The sequence below is a fragment of the Fukomys damarensis genome, unplaced genomic scaffold, assembly GCF_012274545.1.
Source record: "Fukomys damarensis isolate Sample0158 unplaced genomic scaffold, DMR_v1.0_HiC HiC_scaffold_27, whole genome shotgun sequence".
NCBI lineage: Eukaryota > Metazoa > Chordata > Mammalia > Rodentia > Bathyergidae > Fukomys > Fukomys damarensis.
The window spans coordinates 23,210,678-23,222,259 of NW_022900939.1; the positions used below are offsets into that span (position 1 = coordinate 23,210,678).

Below are 11,582 nucleotides of genomic sequence, written 5' to 3' on the forward strand. Positions count from 1 at the left end.
CGCCCGTGCCCGCCGCGCGGCGCGGGTGAGCCTGACAAGAGCTGGTTGGGGTGTTGGGTGGGGGCTCGGAGGCACAACGAGGTCACTGACCTTCCTGACGCGCCCCACCCAGGGTCCCATTGCCAGACATCGCAGAGTGAGAGCAATTCATTTTGGGACACGAGCCCCCTGCTGCTGGGAAAACCCCTGAGAGGTGAATTACAGCCTAGGTGGGGCGGTGTCCGGCTGTCCTTCCAGGGGGGTGACGCTGACTTCCGTATTCCTCGGCTGGCACAGACGAAGACAGCTCCGAGGAGGACTCAGATGAGTGCCGATGCGTGAGTGGCCGGTGCGTCCCCAGGTTGGGCGGCGCCGTGTGCGAGTGTCCTGGTGGCTTCCAGCTGGACACCTCCCGCTCCCGCTGCGTGGGTGAGCAGGACTTCGGAGGCAGAGCGGTGGGGCCAGCGGGGGTGGGGGTGGGGTTGCAGCCCCAGGCCAGGACTGGAAGCTCAGCAAAGGCCTCACTGTCGCCCCCTACTGCAGACATCGATGAGTGCAGAGAACTGAACCAGCGCGGGCTGCTGTGCAAGAGCGAGCGCTGCGTGAACACCAGCGGTTCCTTCCGCTGTGTCTGCAAGGCAGGCTTCTCTCGAAGCCGCCCGCACGGGGCTTGTGTGCCTCAGCGCCGCCGCTGAGCAGCCTTGGAGATCATCCGATCACCAAGAGGTTTCAGTTGACACTGGGGGCAAGCTCAGTCTCTCGCTCCTGCCCCAACCCGGCATTCAGACCCAGGGACCCTCCAGGGCCTGCAGAACTTTTCTGCACTCCAAGGTCGGAGGGTGCCCACAGAGGTCCCCATTCATGGTTGGGTGTTGGGTCTGCCGGGCACTGTTGGCCTTCCTGAGGATGAGTCCTAGAAACTGATAAATCAGATCATGCCTCTTTGATTTATTCTTGGCTTTCAAAGCAAACTGATGTTCACATCTGTGGTTGGCCAGGACTGCAGGGCAGCACCAGACCCCAGCCACCTTGGAGGAGCCAGACGGAGCCCAGGACAGGGTGTGTGAAATAGAATTTATTGTGGCTCTGATTATGTACACGTGAGAGATGCCTGGCAGGCTGGCCGGGCTCACATGGTTTGTACAATAAATACAATGCTGGGCCTGCTTTTGCACTGGAACGGCCCACCCCAAGGGTTCAGTCCAGCTTCCGGGCTCCCAGCTTCATGGGGCCTTTTGCTGCCTTCTTCTCTGCGCGTTTGGCCTCCATCTCCCGCCTCCGTTCCTCACGCTTTTTCTTGGCCAGCTCAGCCTTTGCCTGCCCTGGGGAAGGGAAGGGAAGGGAAATGAAGGCTGACCTGTCCAGGTATCAGCTCCCCAGCCTCTCCTGCCTCGGCTGCCACCCCTCCAGGGAAAGCACTTACGGCTCTCGGTCTCCAGGCCCTCCCAGTTGTCTTCACCCCATGAGTCCACATCTGGCTTGGGCTGAAAAAGTAAGTTCTGGCTACAGTAGGGCTGATACTCAGCTGAGGTCTACCCCATTCTGCACCCTCACTTGACCCATACCTGGGCACTGGAACGCACAGACAGGGCAGCAAAGGGGTCGCCCTTCTCACTGGGCTCTGGGCCACCCCAATTATACTCGCTGGCCAGCCTCGTGCCTTCAGGAGGTGGCTCTGAGGAGCTGGACTCTTGCCAGCCCTGCTCCCAGGATCCCTTGGCCTCCCAGCTGCTCCAGTCTGACTCTGTGGATTTGTGGTCCAGGTGGCTGACCTGCAGAATAGCGTGTGCTGAGAGGAGAGGGGGCAGGTAGATCCTACCCCAATACACACAATGCACCCTGACTGACCCAGCTCACCTGCCCAGCTTGGCTAGTCTGGCCCCTCGAATTCCAGTCATCCTGCTGGGCCAATACAGACTCAGCCTCCTGCTGCAGAGTGAGAAGGAGGGCACGTGACCAGTAACACTCCGGACGCCCAAAAGGCCCTTCCCAGCCAAGGGCTCCACCCTGTGGTCTCCCTGTGCATGTGTGTGATACTGGGGATTGAAACCAGGACCTTTGCACTGAGCAACACGCCCCCACTTTGGAGGGGATCAAATTCAGGACCTTGTGCTTGCGGCAGAAACACTGAGCTAAATCCCCCCGCTTTTTAAATGAAAAAAAATTTTTTTTGAGACAGGGTCTGGATATGCAGTTCAGGCTGGTCTGGAACTCAAAGTGATCCTATCTCAGCCTCTAGAGTGCTGGGATTAAAGGTATGTGCCAGCATACCTGGCTTTTTTTTTTTTTTTTTTTTTGTTTTTTGGTTATTTGAGACAGGGTCTCACTATATAGTTGAGACTGACCTAGAACTCACTGTGTAGCCCAGGCTGGTCTCGAACTCACAGCATTCTCCTGCCTTAGCCTCCAAAGTGCTGGGATTACAGGAGTGCGCCACTATGCCTGGCTACCTGGCTTTTAATGAATTGGGTTCTTTTTCTTTTTGCTACCGGGGATGGAACTCAGGACCTTGCACTCGCAAGGCAGGCAGTGGAACCACTGAGCTAAATTCCTGGCCTAATGAATTGTTTTTAAACAAGGTCTCACTAAGTTGCTAAGTAGCCCAGATTGGGCTTGGAACTTGTGAACTGCCTGTCTCAGCCTCCCAAAGTGCTAGGATTACAGGCAATTGCCACCATGCCCAGCCACCCCTGTAGTCTTTATCTTCCTTCTCACTTACTTCCCTGTCTATAAAATGGATACACTGACCCCTCCCTGACATGGCCCATCTTTAAGGCCAAGGAAAAGATATAGATCTCAGGGTCCAGAGACTGTGGTCAGCCAGATGGGGAGACTGGCCCAGAGCTCTGTGATTCTTTTCAAGGCAGCCCACTTCTCCACCCATCCTTGGCAGCCCCCAGGCCTGGTCTGGTTGAGGCCTGGCTTGGCCTCTTCTTGCTGACCCTGAGCAGGGTGGGCACTGTCACAGGTGGATAAGGGACAGGGTGCAGAGGAGAGTGGCAAGTCAGGGGCTATTCAACCACTGCCCGCCTGTGTGTTTTCCACCATGCTCCGGGGGCCCTGGAGTTGAGTGTGGGCTCAGCTGCTGGCTCCGGCCTACAGGGCCAATTCTATGAGCAGACCTGCAGGGGTGCTGTGCAGAGGGCAGGTCTGACTCCAGGGAGCCCCACGCATGCCTGGGGTCCCCTAGGGAGACCTGAGACCACTCACCTCCAAGCTGCCCCAGTCCTCGTCATCCCATCTGTCAGCAGAGCTGCTGTCCTCCTCTTCACCTTTGTCCTCTTGCTGTGTCTCCCAATGGCTTGAGGTTGTGGGGGTAGCAGGGACTGGGTTGGGGGCCGGGGTAGGATGTCCTGGGAACAGAAGTCCCTGAGTTCTCAGGGAGGTCTTTGGACAAGGAGTAAGATGAGGGAGGGGGACCAAGGAAACCCACAAGGGGATCAGACTCCACCTCATCCCCTAGGTCCCCATCACCATTCCAGAAGCCAGACAATAGCAGCCCCTGGGGGACAGCACCTCCTGGCCCTCTGAGTCACTGTGCAGCCAGGCTGGAGCACTTACCCTCTGGTGACGGTCTCTGGGGCACATTGGTCTCAGCTAGTGTGGCCGTAGGGTGTGCACGGATCAGCTTGGAGGTGAGTGAGGAGACTCCAGTCACAGCCCAGCCTGCCCAGCTGGCTGCCGCTCCTCCCATCCCAGGGCTAGAGGCTGCATGGACATCTTTCTCTGAGTAGTGTGGGAGAGAGAGGCAAGTATGGGCACCTCAGGCTCGGCAGGGAGGGGAAAGGAGGGCAAGTGACCTGCAGCTGTGCCCTCTCTTCTCCAGGCCTGGGTCCTCCCATCTATGAGTAGAAGGGAGAATCAGTTCTGCTTACTGGGGTTTTCCCAGCTCTCAGAAACACCAATGGGACAGGACACACCAAATGAGTGTCAAGGACATGGGGAAAAGGAACACAACAGTAGGCCACTCACCTACTTCTGCCAGCTGGGTGGGATCCTCTGACACAGACTCGAGTTTGGACAAGAAGCTTCGAATGGCTTTGAAGGCCTGTGGGGTAGCAAGGGGCAGAGCTAGGGAATCCCAAGTCTCTGATAGCCTGCAAGGCTGGCCAGGCCCACACAGCCCCTAGAGCCCCAGCCCCAAAGTCAGGCTTCAGCTGCGCCTTACCTGCTCCCGCACAGATTTTTCAGGATCCACAGTGAGGCCACAGAGCACAGGCAGGATCTTGTGGGCACAGTCACTCAGTGAGTAGAGGTTGTGGGTGGCAGCAAAGCCCAGGACACCCGCGACCCGGGATGGGGCAAATGGGTCTTTTGTGGCCCGGCTGAAGGCGGAGATGAGGACCCTGTGTCTGGTCTGGTGGGGCAGGGGAGAAGACTCCTAAGTGTTGGGTTAACACGGGGGCCCAGAGCCATGAGGTCTTACCTTCTGGAACAGGGAATTTATCATCACTAACAACCTCAATGGGGAGAATTTACCTAAAACTCAACCTGGCCTCCTCCTCCCAACCACTGGGCTCCAGGCTGCCTCAGGGAAATGGGCCAGAGCAGCAGCTGCTCAGTGACAGGCACATGCCTTTCCTCCCCGCCCTGCTGACTCAAGCTACTCATTCCTGTTAACTCTCTGGGTATCACAAATGTCCAAGGTTACAGACCCTGGCTGAGGAGATGAACAAGCAGGCCCAGGTTCAGATCCCAGGTCTACCTTCTATAGGCCGTGTGCACCCGGCACAACCCACGCCAGCCCTGGGAGTCCAACACTGGAGCTAGGAGTGCCCAGGGTCCAGGTCTCTGGGGAATGAGGGAACCAGCACACAGGCATCCTGGGCCTGGGACACTCACGCCGGCGCTGAGGTAGGAACCGATTTTGCCCAGGCAGACTGTAGTGTTGCAGCGGATGGGGCCCTGTTCATCCTTGGCCTGCAGCCGTGCGAAGTGCTTCATCAGCTCCACATTGAGGTTGGTCTCATTCAGCTTTGGGGCCAGGAGCAGCATGGACTGTGGGGTGAAGAAGACAGTAGGCAGACAGGGCAGGGCAGGAATGGCCCCCTGGAAGAGTGTACTGGCCACTGGTGCACTGGCTCTGAGCAGAGCTGCAAAAGCCACTGGCATGTTGGCAAAGGAGGTTCCCCGTTTCTCTGTCGTCCTTTATAGCAAGGCATCAGAAGTTGTTTGCACTTCTGATTCCCATTTCTCTCCTCTGCTCTCTGCTGTCTACACACCACTTAGACTCACTCCCTACCAAGTTGGCTCAGGCTGAGAACACTGATGACCTCCACACTGCTAAATTCAATGGTCAATTCTCTGTCCTCACCAAACCTGAACCTTCAGCAGTTTTAATACCCCCAAGTTCTCTCTCCTCCTTAAATTTTTTGTCTCCAGTCTTCCAGGACATGAGTCCTTCCTGAGCCTCCCCCAAACCCGAACGGGCTGCTCCTTTTGCTGCAATCTTAATGTCCAGACATCCCAGAGTGAATCCATTGACCTATATTACATTTTACACTCTTCACCTGAAATCTCCCATTTCCTGGTTTTAATAGGCTCACTTATTAGCTGGCAGACTGCAGATGTGCACCCTAGCCCAGATTTCTCCCCCAAACTTCACATGTGCGTGGCCAGTGGCCAGCTTGACATCTCCACCTGGCTGTGAAGCAGACCGAGTCCAGCGGGGGCCCGGCCTCCTGTTAACCTGGCCCTTAGTCAGACTGTCACTGCTCTGGACTTACTAGAGAACGCCCTAGGTCCTTGCCACACCCCACTGTTACCCCTGGACTCTACCTCCCACAACCATTCCCCTTTGACCAGGCTAAATCTCTTGCTGTTACTTTTATAGTCCTTTCAGCCACAAGGCCTTTGTACCTATTTCCTCTTCTCCTATAGATCATTCCCTGGCCCCCTTTCCTTAAAGGTTCCTCAGCAAAGTGGTCCCATTTTTTAAAAATTGAGACAGGGTTCACTCTGTAGCTCAGGCTGTACTCAAACTCACAGCAATCCCCCTGCCTTAGCCTCCCAAGTGCTGAGATTAAAGTGTACACTACCATGCCTGGCAAGGTGGTCCCATTCTTGAAACTGCAAACCCTCTCTGTACACTCCCCCTTATTTCCTAACATAATATATATTTTCTTTTTTTTGGTTACCAGAGATCAAACTTGGGACTAACTCTTCAGAAGCAGGTGGCGGAAGCACTAAGCTAAATCCCCAGCCCCTGTATTTCCTAATCCCGTTTAATGTCTTTTAGGCCTAGTCTCTGTCCCCCTTGAGGGCAGGGGGGTTGGGCACACTGCATCCTAGCCAGGGCATGAGGTAGGCACAGACAGGTGCTCAGGCAGTGTCCACTGAAAGGACTGTAGGCCATGATTAACCTGCACCCCTGCTGGCAAGGGCTATACCCATGGTCTGGACCATGCAAGCATACAGCATGGATGGTGCCTGCCTTCCCACAGCCTGCTTAGACCCACAGCCAAACCAGTTGTGTTCACTGAACTGCTCTGGCCTAGCCACACCCACCTTGACTGTCTGTTCCCGGATGGCAGGGTTGGTGTCCAGGAAGCCATGCACGACGTGGGGAAAGATCTGGGTGTTGACTGTTGGTTCATCAAGGTATTGGATGAACTGCTCCATCTGTAGCCCAGGTTGAAGTATGAGAACATGGCCAGCCCCTTCCCCCCACACTGCAGTTTGGCCACTCTGGACTTGGTTTACCCAGGTCAGACTCCCAAGTGCTGCCCATGTGTTTGGCCTAAGGAAGCTTGGTGTGCTTGGCAACTGGAGAGGGCTGGTACCTGAGTGTCACTGGTTCTTCCCGGTTCCCAAGGGTCCTCCACCCCTAGATCGCATCAGTCCTGTCTGATGTTCCCAGCTGCCCTGGGGTTGGCAGAATAGACTTTATCCCCTCTCCAGAGGGCTAGAGTGATCAAGCTGGGGGTAGGGAGCCTCTGAGCCCTGAAGCCTGGGCATCACCAAGACTGCCAGTGAGCCTGGTCTTCCTGGCCTCTCACCTGTGTCTATGTTCAGGAAAGGGGCTCAGGGGTCCCTGAAAAGCCACCTGCCTGGGGCTAGAGTAAGGCAGGAACCTCCCAGCAGCCAGGGTAAGGTCTGGCCATGGCCCCCACCTGCTGCAGGAGGCGGATGCGCATGGCGCGGTCAGTGGATGAGAACATCTTGACCACCACAGGGATGATCTTCTGCTGATACTCCTCGGCACTGAGGAACTTGCCCACCTGAGGAACAGAACAGGAAAGTGGGTTCAGCTACATTCACAAGGCTCCTTGCTGATTCCCAGGTGGGAATGAGGTGGGGTGATGCTGGACTAGAGGGGGTGGTTCTTGCCCATACTGTCTCAGTTAGTCCTGCCCTTAGCCTTTCGGGGAAAAGGCCTCTTTGAGGAGGTTGATGAAAGCTCCACGCTCTTCCCTATAAGCAGGCACCACCAACAGAAATGGATTTAAAAAAAAGCATTAAGATGTGTTATATACTCCCCACAATAAATGTAACTGCTAGGCTCTGCAAACATGTACTAATAAAAAATATATTTTTTAAACAAAAAAGGGTTGGGGATTTAGCTCACTGGTGCCACTGCCCGCCTTGCAAATGCAAGGTCCTGAGTTCATTCTCAGGTACCACAAAAACAAAGACAAACAAAACCTATGAAGAACTGGGGGGAGGGGGTTGTAATTCCAGCACTTGAAAGGCTGAGGCAGAATGATTTCCTCCAGTTAGAGGCTGGGCTACACAGTAAGTTCAAGGCCAGCCTAACCTACAAAGCAAGACCCTGTCTGAAAAAAAGGGGGGGCGCTGCTATGAAGAGTTGTCCTCTCACAAAAAACCAAAACATACGTTCACGAAAACAGGCCCCTGGACACCATGTGCAGACTTAATTTTACCTACAATTTCTGGGAGTTCCAATTACAGGATTTAATGGCTGTCTTCTCCCCCTCCAGCAAGTGCCTTCAGAGCAAAGGGTCTCCTGGGGTGGCTGGGGAGGGGAAAGGCAGGTGCCCACATAATGGTTGGGGTCCAAGGAAGGGGGAGGGTCCAGTCCCCAGAAGTCAGGAAGCTGAATGCTGAGAGGGGAGGAGGGAGGACAGGAAAATGGAGTGGCGCATGAGTCAGACCAGGGGGGCTGTCTTTCACATTATGAGGAAGGTTCAATGGCTCTGAAGCAAAGCGACTGAAGACAAAGGAATCTGGAAGCACAGGGTTTCTCCTCCCCAAGAACAAGATGGCCTTCCTGAAGCTGGTCAGGTGGCACCACCTTGCCAAAGCACCATGAAGTTCTTCCTCAAGTGGGCAAAGGGCTGCTCTGTCCTGCTGCCCACACCCGGAGGCTCTGCAGAGCTATCCCCACCCCAGCACTTCTCTTTTGGCGGTCTGATGCACCCCACTGGGTGTCTGGGGCCCATGAGGCTCTGGGCCTTCCAGCTCTGCCATCATGGAGGTTCCCGGCTGCACTGACCTTGAAGAGCGGTGTGAGGACCACAGCCCCAGCATTGCCAAACTCAAAAGCGGTCAGCAGCTGGGGCAGCACTTTGTGCCGACAGAAATCCTCAGGGAACGAGTCCAGGCTCTTGCTCAGCTCTTGGAAGAACTTCTGCTTCTCAGCTGACTCTTTGATCTGGAAGAATGAGGTCGGGGCCCAGGGAGAAAATTAGCTGGTCACACACGCACCCAGCTACGTGTGAGGGCAGGGGACACCTGGGCCTGAACTGTGGTCTCTGGAGTGCCACTGCTTGGGTTCAAAGCCCTGCCCTCCCACCTACTTGCTATGTAACTTTGGGCAAGGTCCTCCATCCGTAAAATGGGATCATAACTCAATGACTTTTCATGGCTATTCAAAGAAGTCAACCAGAAAATGCACACAAAAGCTGCCAGCACAGGACTACACATAGCAACAGCCAGTCAGTGACTGTCCTTATCTCTGCACCCCTGACCTGCTATTAGGAGCGCAGCCACTAGTGGATCAGACTCTATCGCATCACCTCTCCTGCTCACAAAAACCTAAATGAGGAAACTGAGGCTCAATGAAGTAAAGTCTTATTTGGCTCCCCTGCCTGGCTGGGTTGAGCACATCCCCAACTCCATGTGAGGAGAACTCCAAAAGATAAGGTTTTTGTTGCCTCCACACTGGCTGGGAGGCAGCAGGGCCCAGTGTTTCCAACAGTTTCTCCTTTAAGATCTGGCACAAGGTTTCTTCCAGGGGCCCCTCCTGTCCTACCTCGCCACAGATCAAAAGTATTAGGGTGGGCCAGGGGTTTAGCTCAGTGGTGCCACTACCTGCCTTGCAAACATAAGGACCCAAGTTCGATCCCCGGTACAAAAAAAAAAGTATTAGGGAAACAAATATTGAGTATATATCAAACATGTACAGACATACTTTTCCTTTCATGATTCCCTAAACAATACAGTATAATAACATTTTTTTTTTGGTACTGGGGATCGAACTCAGGACCTTGAGCTTGCAAGGCAGGCAGCGGAACCACTGAGCTAAATCCCTGGCCCAGTATAACTATTTACATAGCACTTACATTGTGTTAGGTACTATAAATCACCTAGAAACACTTTCAGAACAGGAAGATGTAAGTCATGAACAAACACTACAGCATTTTACATAAGAGACTCACATACCTACATTTTTGGTATGCACAGGGGTCCTGGATGGATCCCCCATGGACTCCCTGTGCTAAGCACCTCTGCCCCATGCTCCTCTGTTCGCTTTGTGTTTTTGCAGCACTGAGTATGGAACTCAGGGTCTTATTCAGACGAGGCGAGCAAGTCCTCTACCACTAAGCTACACCCCCAGGCCCCATGTTCCTTTGATGTAAACATTATTAGGACCAAGCTTCAACCATGGAAAGTCACACAGCAAGTAAGAGTTGGAGCCAGGGTTTTACACCCAAAGGGCCTAGTACCATAGTCCATGCTTGTCATCAGAGGGTCCAATTATGAGAGAGCCTAAAAGGTGTGGTGGGGGCAGAGGCAAGGAATGCAAGGGAGAAGCTGGGGGTGAGGATGTGGGTTGCGGGAGGGCTCACCTGAATCTCTTCCAGAAAGAGGTTGGTCTCCACAAAGCGGTTGTTCATGAAGCTGCCAGGTGCCTGGCAGTTCTGCAGGAAGCGGGCTGGGTTGGGACGCACCTTGGGATTGGCTCCCACCAACTCACAGTAATGGGGCACCAGTGATTTGGGGATCTGTGGAGGAAAGTTCAGTGTCAGGGAAGGGGTGATGGGTAGTTGGCAGGGATAGAGGGGCTGGAGCAGAGCAGATAGCTAGGGGCTGGATGCTTACCTTCCCAGGGTTGCGCAGGGCAGCTGCCCGAGGGAGAGGCCCATTGAAGACTTCCCAGATGAGGCAGCCCAGGCGCCACATGTCTGCTGACCTGTGGCAGTGACCCAGAGCTGCTCAGGGCCCCATCGTCCACAAGTGCAGGCCTCCAACCCTCCTTGGTCACCAGGCCCTGGCTGTGTCCCTCAGCTGATCTATCAGCCCCACAGAGAAATGGGTTTCATCAGCCCAATTTAACAGATAAAGCATCTGAGGCTCAGAGAAGCAAGGTCACACAGCTTCCAAACTCTGAACCACCAATTTTTAAGCCTGTGTCTGTCCTGCCCTACCACACTGAGGACCCTGGGAGCAGAGGAGTGGGCCCTTCTTGGAAATTTGGTTCCCTCCCCAGCCAGGCAGCAAGGGATGGGGGAGTGCAGCCAGTCTATGGGTCCCAAGGTTGCAGGGGCCTCCAAAAAAGGGCACATTGAGGCATACTGCCCCCAGTCACCCACCACTTCTCTCTGACCACTCTGCCACTGCTGTCAGCCAATTCCGGGGGGTCATACTGCTCAAGCTCAGGGATCCCCTTGCTGGGGGGTCCCCCATCATTTCCCTGGGCTGAGTACATGTAGTCCAGGCCCCCAAGTTTCCACTCGCCAGCTCGGTCCACAAACACAGCGGCCATGCAGACATTGTTGTGAATGAGGCTGCAGTCATTGACCAGGAAGCTCAGAGCTTTCACTATCTGGTGGAGCCCCCAAGACAGCTCCTGCTCCTTCAAGCCACCAGCTTCTCCTCGAGCCTTGAGGTACATTCCCAGCGGAGTCACAGCCTCTGTCACTATGTGGAGGCACTTTTCTGTCTGGGGAAAGAGACAGCGATATCAGGGTAATTTGGGGGGCTGGTGAGAGACACGATGGAGAAAGGCAATGGAGAAACAGAAACCAAATGTAGGAGCGCTGAAGCCCAAGTGGAAACTGAGGGACAGGCAGAGAGAAGACAGGAGCGGGAGGCCAGGAGAAGGTGAGGGGCAGAGAAGGGCAGATAGGCCAGCAGGTTACCTCCAGCCCATCGATGTAGGCCAGGATGTTGGGATGCCGGAGAGTTTTAAGGCGCTTGAAGGCAGCTTTAGCCACCTGGGTCTGCTCCTCAGCGCCAGGCTTCACATCGTACACGAAGATGGACACCGGGCTGCCCGTGGCCTGGGGGAGGACAGCACGGCCTGAAGGGTGGGAGCCAGGCTGCCTGGTCTCACCAGCTTCAGGTGGTCTGCACCGCAGGAGGTCGGGGCCGGCCAGGCTTCTCCCAAGGCCAGCCTTGGGGACTGGCCGGGCCCACGT

At 55.0% G+C, this 11,582-nt stretch overlaps 2 protein-coding genes across 2 annotated transcripts in view; one reads left to right on the plus strand and one right to left on the minus strand.

Moving 5' to 3' along the window:
• The window catches only part of Ltbp3 (latent transforming growth factor beta binding protein 3), a 15,295-nt gene extending 14,139 nt beyond the window's left edge, over positions 1-1,156 (plus strand). Inside the window, exons 24-27 of the mRNA XM_010636178.2 lie at positions 6-25; positions 113-193; positions 277-408; positions 523-1,156. Coding sequence (XP_010634480.1) covers positions 6-25; positions 113-193; positions 277-408; positions 523-674 — 385 coding nt within the window. The 3' untranslated portion in view covers positions 675-1,156. The remainder of the gene's footprint in view (positions 1-5; positions 26-112; positions 194-276; positions 409-522) is intronic.
• Positions 1,040-11,582, minus strand: part of Scyl1 (SCY1 like pseudokinase 1) — a 12,716-nt gene continuing 2,173 nt past the window's right edge. The window contains exons 2-17 of the mRNA XM_010636179.1: positions 11,304-11,566; positions 10,755-11,104; positions 10,264-10,354; positions 10,011-10,166; positions 8,435-8,593; positions 7,092-7,199; positions 6,487-6,600; positions 4,822-4,977; positions 4,148-4,336; positions 3,952-4,027; positions 3,541-3,705; positions 3,190-3,332; positions 1,837-1,908; positions 1,545-1,751; positions 1,403-1,463; positions 1,040-1,301 (exon numbers count right to left, since the gene is read on the minus strand). Of these exons, the coding sequence (XP_010634481.1) occupies positions 1,177-1,301; positions 1,403-1,463; positions 1,545-1,751; positions 1,837-1,908; positions 3,190-3,332; positions 3,541-3,705; positions 3,952-4,027; positions 4,148-4,336; positions 4,822-4,977; positions 6,487-6,600; positions 7,092-7,199; positions 8,435-8,593; positions 10,011-10,166; positions 10,264-10,354; positions 10,755-11,104; positions 11,304-11,566 (2,435 nt within the window). The 3' untranslated portion in view covers positions 1,040-1,176. The remainder of the gene's footprint in view (positions 1,302-1,402; positions 1,464-1,544; positions 1,752-1,836; positions 1,909-3,189; positions 3,333-3,540; positions 3,706-3,951; positions 4,028-4,147; positions 4,337-4,821; positions 4,978-6,486; positions 6,601-7,091; positions 7,200-8,434; positions 8,594-10,010; positions 10,167-10,263; positions 10,355-10,754; positions 11,105-11,303; positions 11,567-11,582) is intronic.